The 17,515-nt window shown below is 44.7% G+C and overlaps 1 protein-coding gene across 1 annotated transcript in view; it reads right to left on the bottom strand.

Annotated features, from left to right (window-relative positions):
- Nucleotides 1-574: 574 nt before the first annotated feature.
- Nucleotides 575-17,515, bottom strand: part of PIGQ (phosphatidylinositol glycan anchor biosynthesis class Q) — a 32,434-nt gene continuing 15,493 nt past the window's right edge. The window contains exons 6-10 of the mRNA XM_026859088.1: nt 15,837-15,948; nt 13,884-13,964; nt 12,759-12,873; nt 8,897-8,958; nt 575-4,597 (exon numbers count right to left, since the gene is read on the bottom strand). Coding sequence (XP_026714889.1) covers nt 4,445-4,597; nt 8,897-8,958; nt 12,759-12,873; nt 13,884-13,964; nt 15,837-15,948 — 523 coding nt within the window. The 3' untranslated portion in view covers nt 575-4,444. The remainder of the gene's footprint in view (nt 4,598-8,896; nt 8,959-12,758; nt 12,874-13,883; nt 13,965-15,836; nt 15,949-17,515) is intronic.

The raw sequence follows: 17,515 nt of genomic DNA, 5'->3' as shown, positions 1-17,515 counted from the left end.
AAAAGAGAAGGAAAAAGGAAGGGAAGGGAACAAGGCTGAATTCAAGGGTATAATGGCTCTGATGTGAGGAGTGGCCACAAGGCATCCATCATTCCCAGATACAGCCTGTGCTCCTGCTCAGACTGCATAGTATAAGTGCTGCAGTGTAAGTGCTGCTGAGGCTTGTCCCCTCCACCCTGCCCCTCACACTGAACAGCAACACATCGCATCGGCAGGCTCACAGAAAACAAGGAGCCCCTCACTGAATCATAGGAAAAAAGCAAGCTGGAGGAACATCACCTCAACTGCCTCCCAGGCCTGAGGCAGGATCTGCCAGATCCAGTGCTCATCCTTGCAAGGGTTTCATGGTCTGGCCTTAATAGAACACTCTCAGCTGGAGGAGTGGTGAAACACCTTCTGTGTGTGGAGAGCAGAGGCCAGGCCTCAGGACTGGGATGAGGCACCTGCTCAGCCAAGCTGAGCCGAGCCTGCAGCAGCCACCCTGCACAGTCCCTGTGGTGGTGGCAGCCAGTACTGAGGCAGCCACACAGGTGGCAAGATAAATAAGAGTTGGAAAAGCTTGATTTTCCTCCTGAGCTCTTTATTCTAGTGTAATCAAAATCCATTTAGGTTCTGATTATAAGGTTTAATTAACCAAAAAATCCACACCTGTCAGCAGAACAAAGATCTCCATCCCTAAACTCTCAAACACAAGCACCTGCAACTGGTAGATGCAGAGCCCCTCTGGTCTCAGCTACGCGTGGACCTGCTGACAGCAGCCCTGCTGGCATCCCCATGGCTCTGTCAGCACTCCTCTCCGCAGAAACCGTACTGCCGTGAGCACTGAGCAAGTCTGTTTACACTCCTGGGAGTGTAAGTCAACATATGGATTGTACACATGTGCAACACTCTTTCAGTGGGCCTGATGGTATATTCACACGTGCCAGCAGAAAAAGGCACAGTCCAGCTGCAGGATCGGAGAAAACTCCCAAAACCATAACCAGGGCCTTCAGTGCAGTAATTACTGAGATTTTCTTTCAGCATCGTCACATGCTATTCTGGTTAGGAAAGGAAAGTATTTCTCAAAGGCAGAATTTCTATCTAGGATGGAGCTTTGTATGCTGTGAATCATGTTTTCCTTCACAGAAAACATGCCTATGTAAAGAGGCACATCGAGTGTTGTGCCAGCACTGGGAACCATAAGGTGGAAGAAATAATAATAAGGAAATGTAGTATTAAAAGAAGTCTGCAAGATAACAGTCTTTGAATGATGGTTGGCAAAGACTGCTTGTTGCCTGCTATAAGGGTTGTGTGGTAGGAATCAGAGAAGATTTGATATCTTTTAACTACTTCTCATCCAAGGACTGATATGGATAATATGGATCTGAGGATAAATTAGAGCCACAAACTTACCAGCAGTCTCTTCCCTGAGGAAATGCCAGTGCTAGGCCTGCCTGTGCTGCTGTGGAAGATGATGCTGATCCCAACTTCTAATTAGAAAGATGACATAAGGTCAAATGTTCCTGAGCAGGATGTCTGCTAAGTTGTTGTAATGTCTCTGCGCAGAATCGGAAAAGGGTGGGGAAAGACTATTTCACAGCAGTGACTGGAAAGGAAGAGGAGAGACATGGCAAATATCCAGCAGAAGAAACTCACAGGCTCAGATACCATCAGGGACAAGGAGAATGACGAGTATGAGAAACAGTAAGAAACCTCAGGCACCAGTTGTGTGTGACACAGGAGAACTGCACCCACAAGGGGCTGTCATTTCTCAGCTGTGCTACTCAAGGTCCTCTGTATTCAAAGAAGATTCAGGCTCTTGGGTTGGAGGAAGAGCTTTTTCTCAGTTTGATATTTCACCAGCCCTGGAGTCAGTATTAGCCTTTGGTAAACAGACGTTCCAACACTGGAACATCTAATATCTTTGGCAGGTTCCCAATAGGAAGGACACATTCACTGGTTTTCATGTCTCTGTCCTGTCTCTGGGGCTTTCAGGTCACTTGATCCCAAAGGACAGCCACAATTAGGACTGTTGTGAGCTGTCTGGTCTCATGGAAAGATTTCAAAAGCTAGGATATAAGGAACATTATTTTCACAAGACCAGAAATAATAAAGTTTCTCACAGCAGTTAGTATACCAAACTATGCAGTCGTGGGAGGAAGCAGAGGGAATATAATTTAGTAGCTCCAGTGGAAACATGAGAGGGAGGTAAAGCGTAAATCTGCTCTGCTGAGTGCCAGGTAAGGATGGGTCTCCATATCTCTGACTTAAGCTGAAGTGAGAAACATTACTCAGACCATTCATCCACTACATGGATCACAACCTGGAGTTAGTCACACATGGAGAGAAATACCTGGGCATTGATATTGCAAGAGAAGAAGTTACTGTATTTGTACATGAGTTTTAAGCAGTGATTGTTAAAGAAGAACAAAGGTTTCTCCAGTTTCTGCAGCCAGCGATGTCCCACCCAGAGCCTGCAGTGGCAGACAGTGGTGGGAGGGCTTTGCCACGCTGCCTTTCTGCAATGATGTGCCCTTTTCCCCTGGATCAAGGTAACAGGACATCCTCTTTGGGTAGCAGTGCCTATGTAATACTGCCTCCCTTCACGAAGTCCTTAAGAAAATTGTAAAACCTTGGCAGCTCCTGTGTCTGCCTGCTAAGGAATGTCTGGACCAAGTGCCTGCCTACAGAGCTTCATTTTCTCCTGATCAAGCTATGACTGAAGAGGCAGTGGTTGCACCATGAGAGGCTTTGAGCAGCTCCAGACAAACCAAATATATCTGGCCAGGGATGTCTTAAAGCAGCGGGTCCATAACCCCTTCTCTTCTGTGGCAGCTTCAAGTACATGGATAAGACATGGGGCTGGAGTTGGAAACACCCTGCCAGTGGAAGGGCTGACTGAAGGCTACTAAAGCCCAGGGCACCTTGGCTCCACCTGCTCCCACTGGAATACACAGGCAGCCCTGCAGAGAAGAGCTGAGCGCTGCAGCCATAACACATCCTCCTCTTCTTCCTCTATCCTTGCTTCCTTGGACAGACAGAGGAAAAGAGAAGGATCCACAGCTCTCACCTGCCAGTTAATGCAGTCACTTCAGGCACGCAGAGTGGCAGCAGGGTACAGCGATACTATATCGTTGTTTCAGCTGGGGCAAGAGGAGCTAGCAGATCTGGAGAAAGTGTACTTTTGGGTAATGATTGTATGTAAATGTCTACATTTACAAAGTACCCAGTGGGACATCACACTCTTGTGCACAGAGGCACTTTCCCCAAGAGAGGGAATAGAAGGCTCACATCAAAATGAGCACACCATCAGACTGGGACACTGAAAAGCCAAGCACTGTTGCACTGTGGAGGCAGTATCCAAAGCAGGAAAACTCTCCCAAGAGAAATGGGTCTATAGTTTCAGGGAAAGAAGTGGCTTTAAATGCCTCGTATCCAAGATAACTTCCTTGACTATCAGAAACTGCAAAAGATGAGGCACTACATGGTGAGGCTCTCACCTGGGCCCTGAGAAACAGGGAGACACAGTACATGCTTCCCTGAGCTGGTTGAGCTGTGTAACAAGCTGGGCTGCTGCAGCCCTCTGGCAGACACACCAGCCAGAGCTGGACTCAGCAAAGCTGCGTTTGCCTTACACTGCGACTAAGTGAAGAAGCCCTGAGCCTTGGCAGAGCCCTGAGCTCTCAGCTACCATGGCTTGTTGCCACGTAAATCTGAGCAGTCTGGGGTCTGAGGCTGTGTGCTCTGCTCTTCCGTTCTGGTGTCAGCTCAGGGCTCAGCTCTCCCCAAAACACTATTTGCTGTTGAAAAAATGTAGATGAGATCATATAAGCACAAACATACAGCAGTCTGTGTTTCTGGGGCTCCAGCCCCGCTGTTTCTATGCTTAGCACTGCCTGGTGCTGCAGTGGAAGTGAATCCAAGCCAACCCAAGAGGAAAAGAATAAATATCCCACGAACCCAGATAACCCTGCTGTACAGTTTTCAGTGTATGGCTCTACAAGCTGATCCTCCATGTTGGTTTTGATCAGTCAGCTTGAAGGCTGAAGCATAAAAGGTCCAAAATACCCTTTGGCAGAATGCACCTCAGCATTGTGGCTTTGAATGACCCAAAGGGCTTGTTTAATATGGCCCTGTGAGCTGACATGGAAGGAACATCATCAAACCATTCAGGAGGTACTTCCTTGATCACACTAAATGCTGGTTTCATGAGGCACTGATGGGTTTAACCTTTTGCTTCAAAAATAATCATTAGCATATTACACAAACACAGTGTACGGGAAGAGGGAAGTTGAAAAATAATGTTTAAAAATACTTGCCTTTAAAAATGCAGCCCCTCCCATGTTACCAAAATCTAATTAATTAAAGGGATCTAGCAGTTGCTGGCTCTGAGATGCCTTTGGTCCAAAAGCATTAGGATTCAATATGTTTTTCTGACCAAGTCTCTCAAGCTCTTTTGCTGTCTTTAGTCTTGCTTCTCTCCTTTGTGTTTCCAAGGATATATTAGCTCTCCAAGGAACAGCTTCTTGCAGAGAGATGTCCAGGTATCCTTTGGGTAACAGCTGTAGGTTGGCAGCCTGTATGTCTGTACCACACTGCCATAGGATAGAGGGTTGATCTATGAGGAGAAGAAAGAGGGATAGCAGCAATGAAAATGTTGCAGTAAGAAACACAGGTAGCTGAGGAGGGCAAGTCCAACTTTTGCTTAGCACTGGCCTTTCTTAAAACATCAGTATTGGTACTCATAAGCACAAGAATCCCTCTTTGGCTAACTAAAGCTGTTTAGTCTTCTACAATATCCCAAAACATTAACAAATCAAGCTTGGCAAGGAGTATTATTAGAAGCATTTCCAAGCAGAGAAGCAGACACAAGCACCAGCAAGATCTGAGTGATGCTCATTACACGAGGGTGTGGGACTGTTGCCTTGTTGCGTTTGGAGGTTGCAGAGGCTGAAGAGATGGGGGCCTCCCACCGCAGACAGCAATACTCCATTGGGGGTACAACTCCTCTATAACGTGCCAGTTAGGCCACATCTTTTACGGGCCTACTGCTTTAATGTGCTAAGCCCTCTGCCCACAACTGTGCTTTAAGCTAAACCTGGTATCACCTGATACCCACCCAGTGGAATCTCCTAGCAGAACAGGATGCATACCACACCGTGGCACGCAGGGCTGCTCATTACCATTTTAAATTGTCTCCTTGGCTGAGTTAATCTTTTTTAATTAGATTTCAATCACCATGTCAAGAATGACCACGTCTGGAGTCTCTGCCTACGAAAGCTCTGATTATGATCTCAAAGTTGCTGTGCTGACCTTTGGGAAGATGGGGGAGGCAGACAGACATGTAGCTGGAAAAGGGGTGACAGAAGCACATTAGACCTTGGAAAAATCTCATTTCAGTGAAGCACTTCAGGGTAGAGAGATAGGTGAAGTCCAGAGGACTGATCCAGTCTGGCCAAGATCTGATGCATGAGAAAGATGCATGGCAGTAGTCTCCAACAGACTAAACAGATTACATAGAAATGGTGGATCTCAGAAAACAGACCATGAGAGATACCAAGGTGAGGAGACTTACAGAGCTAGAGGAAGCTTGTACAGTGGCAAGAAATGGAAGGACATCCTCCTCCAGCAAGAGTCCAGCTATGCTGGAACCAACCAAGCAGCTGCGTGAAAGGAGACTATAATTCACAGTAGAAAATCCAGCCACAAAAAGGAAAGACACAGCAAAAGCCACACAGACAGTCACTACTTCATCAAAAGCTGAATATTTCTTTTGTCCAGTGAGGAGCAACCACTTTTCTGGGAGCCTGCCTGTACCACCAGTTTGCTTCAGCTCTCTGGTGCTCATGGAGAGGGGGAGGATGAACTCAGAGTGCCTACAAAGATGGAGCTCTGGGAAAGGGTGATTAAGCAAACAGTTCATTAGAATTAAACCTGGAGACCTTTGCCAAATCAGTTTCAAAGTACAACACTGTTGAAGCAGAAGGAGATAATGCCTATACACAGAAGCATCCCCATGAAGTATAAGAAAAAGGCCTGGGCAGCAGCTCACACAGGCTGAGGGAAGCCAAAACACAGCCAGACCCAGCATGATCCGGCTGTGGGACACCGACTCATTAGCAGATATTAAATGGGTCCCAAACAGATGCACAGAAAGCTAGTTCTGAATGCAACCAAAGCGAGTATTTGTACCCGAAACGGAAGAGCGGAGCTCATACCACCTGAGGTATGTCTAACCCAAACTCATGCAGCTCATATTTCAAACACATTCTACAGCCTAAAGGCCAAGGATCAACCACAGCATTTATGGGACATTCTGCATAACTATAACCAACCTCATCACACTGCGGTCACAGACAGTCAGCTAAAAAAAAAAAAAAACAAACTAAAAAAGACCAAAGAAACCTGCCCCCAAAACAAACAACAGTAAAACCTAAGTAACTATTTCTGCATATTTCCTCAGCTGTAGGCAAACCAGTATGTTTTAAGTGAAAACATGCTGGCGGAGGATAGAAACTGCTGCTATACCAGAGAGATACACAGTGTATGTTCCTTTGACTATTAGCTATGTGGGCTGTAAGGTTTGGACACAACACTTCTCGTTGAAAATCATCCCTAAGCAGAGTGGTGATACTGAGCAGTAACACTTGCCTACTGAGAAATAACAAGAGATGGTTTTACGCCCAGTGCAATATATGCATCTGTCTCTTCTATTATAAATGGAAACAAACAAGCAAAACAAAAGCAACTGTTTATTAGGGAAGTGGCAATATGTGTTCCTTTTATGCAATTTCTGTAGTCCAAAGCTATAATCTACTCTGATATAATATACATCCTTTGTTTCATAATGGAGATGTTCCCTTTTCCCTTCCTCTTTTGCTTAACACTTTTCAAAGCAATTGCTGTGAATGATGACACTACTAGCAGAAGGTATACAGATGAATCAAACTCATCATGTTTTCTCACTGGGCTATAAGTTCAGTTGAGCCACACTGCCAGAAATATTCCTTCTTGTGCACCAGAATAAATTATTTTAAACACTAATGAAAATACTGAACAATGTAAGACCTCCTGGAGAAAATGAAGTAGCATTTGGAATGAAAATATCATCCCCCACCCTGCACTTCTCTGTGTCTGGACTTTGCATTCCAGAGACACTATCTTAAAAATAAAAAATAATCAGTCAGCTGAACCACAAGCTCAATGTGAATGCTCAAAACCAGCAATATTGACTTCTAATCCATTACCAGTGCCCCAAAGGACAGCTATGAATGTATCAGTCACCTATAGCTTAAATTATTTTGGGCATAGTTACCTGCATACAGCCTTACTTCCATCAAGTTTGGCTCCAGAGGGCTACCATACGGGGAAGGGACAAAGCCACTGAAAAATGTATAGAAAGGAGCATCATCATGTACCATAAGAATTTTAGCATGTCACTTAAAAATAGGCTTTTTAGATTGTTCTCTCAAAAGACCTATCAGAAGGTGGTATATTCTGCAGGATTTCTGACACAAGCCCATATTTAATTTCTAACAGCACAGAGAGAGCAAAAAAGTGCCTTTACTGACTCTCTGATCATTATTATTTGAACAGAAGGCCAAGAGAGACATCCACTAAAGCACTTCTACCTCTTGATATGATGACATGCTATATTCTAGATAGCAAAAGGATCCTTCTGCAGTGGTCCAAGGAAAATTCATCATATTCATATGACTCACTGCCTCTGCTCTCCAAGTCGTGACCTTTTTCCTCTGGAGAAGCTATCTACCTCATCTCACAAACACAATGATGCCGAATTCTCTGCTCAGCAGCTCCTGTGCCTCATCTTTGGTGTCTGGTTTCCTTTTTATGGAGTCTTCTGATCATGGACAATGACAGATTTTGGTTCTTACACCACTACCCTGCTGAAAGACAGGAACTGGGAAGACAGCATGCATAAGAAATGCTAGTTTTGCCCTAGAAGACATCTGTTGAAGGGATTCCCTTTTGAATTGCTGCTAGCTGGTGTGCTGGTTCCGTGCTAATCTGACCTCGGCTGAAATAGCACTCGACTGGTGATGGCAAAAGCAAAAAGAGTTGGGAAGCTGCAGTTAGTTCCTTCCCACACACTCCCTCAGCGTCCAAATGGTTTTTATAAATTCTATACGCTACTTGCAGACTCTCCCCCTAGGACGCAAAGAGCAAGAAAAGTGACTCTGTGATATGGCAGCAAAGTCAGGAAATGGAAACTTCACAATCACTCCTGAAAGCGTAATGAGAACTTCACTGCTACTATCACATCATTTCTCTTCAGAAAAGTATTTCCTTTAGTATCTCTGATGACAGAGCATGGAAATGTGAGGTTACAAAAGCACAGGTAAGCTTTTCCTGTACACCTTGCCAGAGCGACTCAGGAGAATAAGAGGAGGCCCTTCCCTCTCTTGTCTTGCCCACACACTCATCCTGCTGTCATCAGGGAGCAGCTAAGGCTTTTCAGCACATCTGGAGGGGAAGACCTATTACTGGTCTTTCATTCTGAATGGTTTAGCCACCTTTCTTTTTCTTCTCTCAGTGTTTAGCAATTATTTAAGTGAAGCTACATAGAGCCAGGAAGCAAGGTGATAATGATGTGAAGTGTTAATTCCAGAATTAACAGAGCTCCATGTTTATCATATCTTTCACATTTCATTCCACACCATACAGGACATTTTCTTTAAACCAAGGACTCAAGCAGGGTATTAAAGAGAAAGCAGCAGCCAGTCACTGCAATGTGAAATATACTTCCTTTGTTTCAGCATTTCCCAGTCAAAATTTTTTAAGTGGGGCCTTTCAGTAGGACCAGTTTCAGAACTGCTACAGGAGAGAGCAGGACCTTGGGGTCAGTCTGCGGGGAAGCCTGAATCAGGAAATGTCACAGAAGGCACTAGTGACTTACCTGCATAAGGAGTCGAAGAGGTTTTCCATCCTGCTGCTCAAGGACTCTGAACTTCACACCAGCTGAAAAGAAACAAACCAAGGAAACCAAATTAATACTTAGAGAAAATACCATGCCATTTGCTGCTCAGCTCTGTTGGCTGAGCACTGATTTCCTAGAAACGGAGTCTTCAACCCTTCTTGATTTGTGAACCCTTACATATTTTCAACAGGAAGCACAGATTCTATAACAGTTTTAAGCATAATGACTAACAATGTGTTTCTCCATTAAAAGCAGCCCTCTGACTTCCAGCTTGAAAACACAGTCCTAAGACAAGCACAAAGCCTAGAAATGAGACAGTCAGACCTGATGATGACAAAGGGACTGGAAAAGTCTTTCTCTTTTCCCAAACTTCCATCAGAACGGGAACTCCATGTTAACAGCAGGCAAAGAACTCACCTTCAATTTGTGCTCATGTGGATACAGTACATGTGCAAATCTCTCCCTCTTTCACACTAAGGGAAGAAAGTGGCTGGCCTAGAGGCATTAAAAACATTTCAAAGCAATCACTGCCTATTAATCCCAACATTCATATGTTTTTAACATGCTACTAAGCCCATCAAACCTGCCACTTTTATATTTCTTTCTGTATTTGCTATATTCCCAATACTGTAAAGACAAATGGGAAAGATTTTGGATTCCAAAGGTGACATAGTGCACATCAACATTTAATGCAATGTTTCAAATAAAGGTAACAACTAGGACTAGAGAGGCATTTTTCTTTGAAAGATCTTGAATCACTTCACAGAAATAAACCCAATCCATCTTCTGCAAACCTGCACCAGCCAAGTGTGCCCTTATTATTCCTTTCTACAGGTCAGAAGATGAGGCAAGAGTAATGAAGTGATCTGCCACAGATCAAAGAGTGACTCAGGAGTATAAATAGAAATAAAATTCTTTATCTGTGTAAGTCCCATCCCTATAGCAACTGTGTGACTCTTGCACATTTAAAAAACCATAACATTTTCTCTTTTCCCTCAAGCTTTGAATTAATTAAAATTATACAGTTTAGTCCTGGGAAAGAATACTCTTGTCTAGCAGAGAGCTCTGGTTTAAACTCTCTCATCAAATCATAAAGCCTTTTCTGTACAGGACAGGAAGGATTTAGCTGCATTTTGCTGAATTGTATTGAAACACGGGCTCCCCTAGTGCCTTCAAAAAGATGTTTGAGTACCCTGGGTCTCAGTAAGCAAATGTGCTGGATGACAAAAAGTGTTCAACATAATTCATTGAGTTTTGGCTAAGAAGTGTCTAAGCCATTCCAGGAACTACTTTGCAGGCAGGTAATTTGTCAAGAGAGACAGAAACTAGTGGGCACTGAAGTTGTAGGGATGAGGTTGAGCACTCTGAAGCCTTATCCTAGGAACAGCCCATTAGACCAGAAAATGCTGTTTCTGAAGGTCACTGGCCACACACTTCCCTTCTACAGCTGCAAGCCAACAATCTCTTATTTAGGTTATTTAATTGTTCAAGAGTCTTAAACTTCTAAGAAAATACATGCACAAAAAGACTATAAATTTATTTTAGAATGACCTACAGATTACTACAAAGCTCAGAGGAGTCTGAGCAATTCACTTCACAGAAAAAGTAGGAAGGCTCGGTCTACTGCAGATCACTCTAGCAGAGAACCCTAAACTATTCTGTGATTGCCAGCCAACTCCAGAGCTCAGGGTTCTGCTTTTTCTATATACAGGCATCATCGATGGCACAAGATCGGTCAGGACATGAACCCATTTGCTTTGTTTCATGACAGCACACTAAAGCAAGCTCCCTTCTCGTTTGTATTTCAGTAATCATGGAGACACCACCATGACAGGTCCTACAGAACCATGACAAAACTTGCCCCAAAGTTTGGGATGTGAATGTTGAGAAAGGTGGAAATCAAAATACAGAGACAATGAACTGACCTGTTCATGATCAAAATCTATGTTGGTAACTTGTGTGTGGGCAGAGTTTGAGACCCCTGAACCTCACTGCTATGCCTTACTTCACACTCTAAATCGACATCACAGTGTACTCATCACAACCAAGGTGGCATCCCTTTAGCTGACACTGGGTGGACATAACTCTTGCACAGAGGACATCAGCTTTGATATATGTGAAAAAGGCTTTTAAAAGTCCAAAGTATTTCACTTCAGATGTGTGGAAAGAAAATATGGATTTTGTTTCTAGTGTGTGGATGGATTGTTCACCTATCCTGGCCCAGGCTTCATCAATGTAATATTTTGTCAATTCAGAAACTGAGTCGAAGAACTTGGAGGCCAGATGCCACGACTGAACTGAGTTGAACTTAAACACTGCACTAACCCCTTGCTGACAGGAAAATCTATCCATTCATGTTGGTAGAATCATCTTGATGGTGCCTCTAAAACCAGCTGCCATAACATATGCCAGAGGATGTCTTATCCAAGTTCTGAGTCTGAAAAGGGAGATAAAACCTAAGCAGTGAGGACATCAAGTGATGTGTACTCTCTAAAGTCCTTTGAATTTGATTCAACTGCTCCATCTGTTATGAATGCAATGACATGTTTTTGCACTGGGGCAGGAACACAGGCTGCAGAAATTCTCAGAAATGCTTCTTCATCTAGCAGACAGCATGGCACTGCAGTGTTCTCTTTCTTAAAATGTTTAAGAGGATCAAACAAACAGCCAACAAAGAAACTACGTCAGGTAACAAACTCAATTGAGAAGACAATCCTCTACCTGGGTGGAGGCTTGCTACCCTGCAGTAGGTAGCTGGCTGAGCAAAACAGAGAAGTAATCTAAGACTGGTGGCCTTACATCTCGCAGCGGTAACAATATTTCCTTCTGCCCTATGACCTGCTGTTTACTGGGTCAGTTTTCTTCAGCAGCTTCTCCTGTTCTCCAAAGAGAGCCCTGAAGGGTTAAGAAGCTTCTGCCAGGAAATTCATAGGAACACATGGAAAAGCAACAGAGTTGGTAACATGGCTCAGCTATACCTTCCCAAAATCAAGCCTGGCACTGCTCCAACAGACAAAGCTGGTATCAGTTGCCTCAAGCTTCCATTGCATTTGATGACTAGCTTTGGTTTAATGATGATCAAGCTCTTTCTTGTATTTTAAATTCCTTCTGCATGCTCTTTAAATGGATGAGAGATAATAATTTAGACATGCTTGATTTTAACTAGATTAACCATAGCTATTGACAGTTAAACCCATTCCAAAATGACCCTTTACTCTGGTGCCAACCACGGCTGATGGTTACCAAAAGTGGAAAAACGATGAATCGTTTAAAACAGTGACAGATTAGTCTCAAGATGAGAATGATTATCTGAAATCTGCCCAGAGCTCTGAAGTTAATCCAAACACCTCAGCTCAGGACTTCAGTTAGTCAAGTCAGCACAAAACTGAAGCAGTTCCATTGATTCACACCCACTGTAGATCCAGCCCTCTGAAGCAGCAGATTTTCCAAGTATTTTTGTAATTTGGCTCGTTTCAGAGCCCATACCCCCAAGGTTAACAGTTTGTTTAACTCTCAGAAGTTTTACTTACTTTACATACTTTAGAACTGGAAACAAAAGATGACCTCACTTATACAGTGCTTGTTCGGATGTCACTTTTAGTTGCCACAGGCTTTGTAAAGGTGCTCCTGATTCTGGCTCAGCATCAGATTTCTTTCCATTGACATCCTCATCCTGCTCCTTGCAGGAACTGATTAACAGTATGAACAACTGCACGACCTGAGCCTTGGGTTCTCTCCTGCCCCCCTGCATCTTTCTATTCAAAAACTACCCATTGCAACAAATTGAAATGCATAATGCAAAATCCTTGAACTTTTGCCTGTGCAGTGCTGAAGGACTTACCTGCAAGTCTGTAGGATCTGCAGAGCCGAAGGATGATTGAATAAAAAGGCAGAGAGTCAATCAGGTCAACTAGCAAATGTATCAGGCCTTGCACAATCACCACCAGCAAACGGAGCTACAAAGAAGTTTAACAAGAAGATCTCAGAGAAACAGGAGATGCAACACTTGTAAATTCATGAGCTGATCTGCAATCTGACATTGTTGTGTGCTAAGCTAAAGCCTCCCAAAGTGGGTTTGACATCCAGAAGTGCTGGGCATCCAGACCCTCTGTGAGGTTCCTTGACAATCTTAGCTTAAGGGTGTAACTGAAATGAAGCTCCCATGCTTGTAGAGGCTGTGACCTGCAAGGACATGAGAGCTACTCTGCTTTCAACAGTCATAGTCTTAAAGGGGAGAATTCAGGCTTCTATTTCTAGTAAACTCCATCACTGTGTGTCAGTGCATGTAAATTTTTCTCTCTCCAACAGTGAACTGAAGTAGCTTATTTCTGCCTGAAGAAACTCCATGTAGAGCATCTAAGCAAGAGCAAAGCTGTCAGAAATGAGCTTCCTGCTCAGTGTTTTCTGTCTCCTGATTAAAGCAGCTCCTTTTTTCAGACTGCATTTATTTTTGCTGCCAAGCTCATCTGAAAAGAGAGGGTTTCAACATCTTTTGTGAGCCATGTGATGGCCACTGTCTGTGGAAAATTTTGCTCCAGCAGGCCTCAGAGTGGACTAGTCATATTGGGGGAAGAAAAGAAAAATAAAGAAGTCCAACCTTTCTGAGCAAAGATTGGCTGAAAGCATTTAACACTAATTTCATGGGAAAAAAAAAAATTCTGGATCAAACTAGAGGGGCTGTCACCCCAGATATGGGATGGAAAGATAAAAAAAAAAATTACTGCTGAGTGAAAGGGAGGGGAACAGCTTGGCCTGCTGACCAGGATTTGCTGGGAATTCCCTCTGGAGAAACAAAAAAATGTATCCTGAATTCCATTTGCTTGGTCTACATGGGCTGTGTAAGAACCCTTCCTGGGACACCCAGACAAATTTGTATTTTCTTTGTGGATGACAGTAAATGATTAGGAAACCATTTTTTAATATCTCAGAAGACAGTACATGACTAGCTTGAAGAGTTAAACCTTACCAGGGTAAACACCAAATAATACAGTGCAGTTGTAGGCAGGAGGAACAGCAGGATTGTAAACAGCAAAGTGCCAATAAATAACTAGGGAAAAAAAGAAACACAAGCAATTAATAGCAAAGCAATGGCTAAATAAAAATAAAAGAATAGGAAACTGAGACAAGGAAAGATTGCAAGACTCATCAATGTGGTTTTTTTACTCCCTATGCAAATAATGCTGTTACCTTGAATATTCTCAGTACTCCTCTCACTAGAGACTTTTTAGAAGACTCCCTATTATAGGACTATATTTGGAAAGACAAATAAGTTGGATCCTGACAGCATTTTTTCCTTTGTAGACAATACTCAAGATTTCCTATCTCAGGTCAGCTTCCTTAGGAAACAAGACTTACATGCTAATGCCATTTTTCCACTCCCTATCCCCATTAAGTTTTAGAGCCATTGGTCAGTTTTTACCAGAAAAATGTGAAAGGGTACAAAGAAGTAGAAATTTGGCAGGGAATTTTTTAGAGAGAATTGAGAAGTATTTTTGTTCTTCTTTGTTTTAGCAGAAGGGGCACCTGGTGAAAAGCTGACAAAATCTGGTTGATAAACACTCCCAGCAGCAGCAGCTGGCTGGTCAGTCCAGCCACAGGACTTCTGCCTCTTGCTCAGGGGGAAACTGGGAGAGAGAAAGAAGCTGGAGTTACTGGGGTGGGGGGAGTGATATGCAGAGGATGAGGGAGAAAAATCCATAGGAAAGCAGGTGTCATTAGCTCCACCGCCCACAGAAAAAGTTATTTTTATTCTGGGCCAGCCCAGTTGGTGTAAATCTAACAAATTTCAACTGGAGAAATGCAGATTTAAGACGAATAGGGATCTGACTCTTCAATTTTCAGTCACCACTTTCAGAACAGAGAGGCCACAGGAACACAGGGCACTGTCATCTCTGCAAAAAGAGATCATGGCCGTGGTATATTATGAAATAAAATAACCCAGACAGCCATGTCAGAGGCGGAACAACACCCAGCTTTATGCACATAACCAGAAATAGATCATAACCCAAATCCATTCTCTTCACAGCAGTTGTTTCTCCCCTCCTCTGTCACACCACTGCAGTTGCTTAACATCTCTGAAAGTCTTTTAAGGTCTGCTTTGAACATCTCTTCCCACCCAGGCCAGCCACATAATTCCCACTGGTCTCCAGAACAGCAGGATGAGGCCTGAAGTGCCAAATCAACTCTCCTCAAAGTACACAGGGACGGAGCGCTGATGCAAACTGTCTTCCTGGCACAGAAGCTTTCAATCACCAAAGAAACAGAAAAATGGCTCCTCCACTGTGGTGTAAGAAGCTCAAGGTTATCTGTTGCAATGGAGAGACAGGTGCTGGCCCTTGAACTTACCAAATATTATTGTATTATTTTAGTGATGTTTGCAACTGCTGGCGTGGAGTGGTTCAGACTCTGATGAACTTTTGCATGGCATTTCAGAAATTAAAAAGCGCTTACAGCATTTGACAAAAAACTGCCTCTGCTGCTTGAGTGAGAATGTGTGGGCCAGGCTCCAGCACAACGTGAATGAAACGGGGCCTTTTAATAGAAACGCTGGCATGTCTGTTACTGTGGCAACACTGCTGGGCACCACTTTTTAAATTGCCTCCCTCCCCCATACCCACTCCCATGCTCCAGGAGCTGTGAGCATCTGCAGCACCCACTGCAGTTCATCAGGGTGCCTTGCAGGTGCTCAGCACTTGCCAGAATTAGGCCCCCTGAAGATGCAGAGAAGTGAAGGGGTGCTGCGGAGCAGCAGAGTCCAAGCATTCGGTTGAAAAGACACAGATGCAGAGAGCTGGAGCATGCACTTGTTCTGGGAACTACAAAGCCCTCCGTGGCTTCTGTCTCAGTTTAGCCAAAGCAGGATAGGATCGCCCTGCCATGGGCAGCAGCCCGCAGTGAGCCCCTGGTGCTGCAGCACTACCTGGTCCAAGTCATAGGAGCAGGAATCCACCCGCTGCCGGAGAACGTTCCACTTCTTCCCACGGAACAAGCGCCAGAGAGATGACAGGCCGTAAATCTTCAGGCAGTAGAGCCTGAGCAAAGAGAAGATGCTGTGCATCAGAGCTGCGAGTTCCCAAGCTTCAACACAAAACAGCTGTCATCATTACACCCCTGCGCCCACTCACTGACGCCGCAGAACTCAGGGAAGCAAAAGAAATCAGCCCGAGAATGACGCAGATAAAATACTAATTGCTCAGTCAACCATATTTGGGCTCACCCCTGGCACAGGCAGAGCAGGCTACTGCAGACAGCTCTGGACCACTGGAGGGCAACAGCCATGCCGTGTCCCAGGGCTGTGGCAAGGCTCTTAATTTCTGCTCCTCTTGATGAAGAGGTTGGCATATGGGAAGTGGCAAGTGCTGCTGGAGGGTGGCCCCTATGAGCAGCAGCAATCTCCAGGCCCATGCAACCACCTTCCCGGCAGCAAAAGAAGCAGCAAGCTCATTCCCTCCAGCTCACCTCAGTCTCTCCAGTTCAGAACTGCCCTGTTGCCCTTGCTTCACAACCCTTCCACAGCAGGAATGGCCAAGGTCTTACCCCTCACACTAGAGTCAATGCAATTCAATTTTGTCCCCACAGCACTGAGAGACAAAGGAGAGGACTGGAGCCCCTGCACCTTCTTTACTATAGCACAGCTTCAAACATCCTTAAGAGTGGAAAGAGACCACCTAAATGGCTGGTGGCCCCTATCACATCCTTTCCTTAGGTTTTCCTAACTTGGTGCTATGACACTTTGAGCTACTTCACTCCCACAAAAATGGCAATGGTGAGAGAAGATTGGGGTGATAAGGGGTGGGAAAGAGATACCCCTATGGAATATCAAGGAAGAAAGAGCCCCTGCCATGGAGAAGAGGCACAATGAGCCCTGGGCAGCAGTGTCCAATGTACAGGGATGTAAAGGAAGGGGACACAGCCAATCTGTGGGGCAGAATGGAGCCTGAGAAAGCTTGAGCTACAAAAGCCAGATTGGTTAACCCGCCTAGTTAAGGTGTGGAGGCTGCTCAGATTTCAAGGCAGCATTGTGAAAGCAGAGGCAAAGAGTCTTATCCAAGAGGAAAATCTGGTTAGAGGAACACCAACTGCTTCAAGGAATTGGCAGGGTGCCCCCAGACTGGCAGGCACAGCTCTGTGCACTAATCCCTAGGCAGGAGGGTGCCCAGGACAGCTCCTCCAGGTTGCTGGTACACACCTGCCCTGTGACTCTGACTAAGGCCACCCACTCCCCCGTGCACCCCAACATGACACCAAGCGGGTGTTCCTGCTGTAGCACCTGCCCCACCTTCCCTGGCTGTTGCACACACATGCCTGCTCTTGTTTCACTCTGTGGTTTGTTTCAGAAGGGGATCTCAGGCTTCAACAGCACCTGAAACCAGCAAATTCTTCCGCCAGCTGCAGAAATGCAAGGTGTTGTGGTGGCCGTGTTGACATGGGTGACTGCTATTCCTTCCTGACTCTCCACGGGGGACACCTGGCACAGCAGGGGCCTGCCAGCAGCAAGATAACATACTCTACACTTCTCACAAACAGCTGAGGTGGGTAGACTGGCTCCCTGCAGCTTGCAAGGGAAAAGCAATCAGCTGAGAAAATGCTTTTCCTATT

This window comes from Athene cunicularia (genome assembly GCF_003259725.1).
Source record: "Athene cunicularia isolate RWA chromosome 14 unlocalized genomic scaffold, athCun1 chr14_part1, whole genome shotgun sequence".
In the NCBI taxonomy this organism is placed as follows: domain Eukaryota; kingdom Metazoa; phylum Chordata; class Aves; order Strigiformes; family Strigidae; genus Athene; species Athene cunicularia.
Note: the sequence above shows the minus strand (reverse complement) of the source record. Positions and strands in the feature narration are given on the sequence as shown.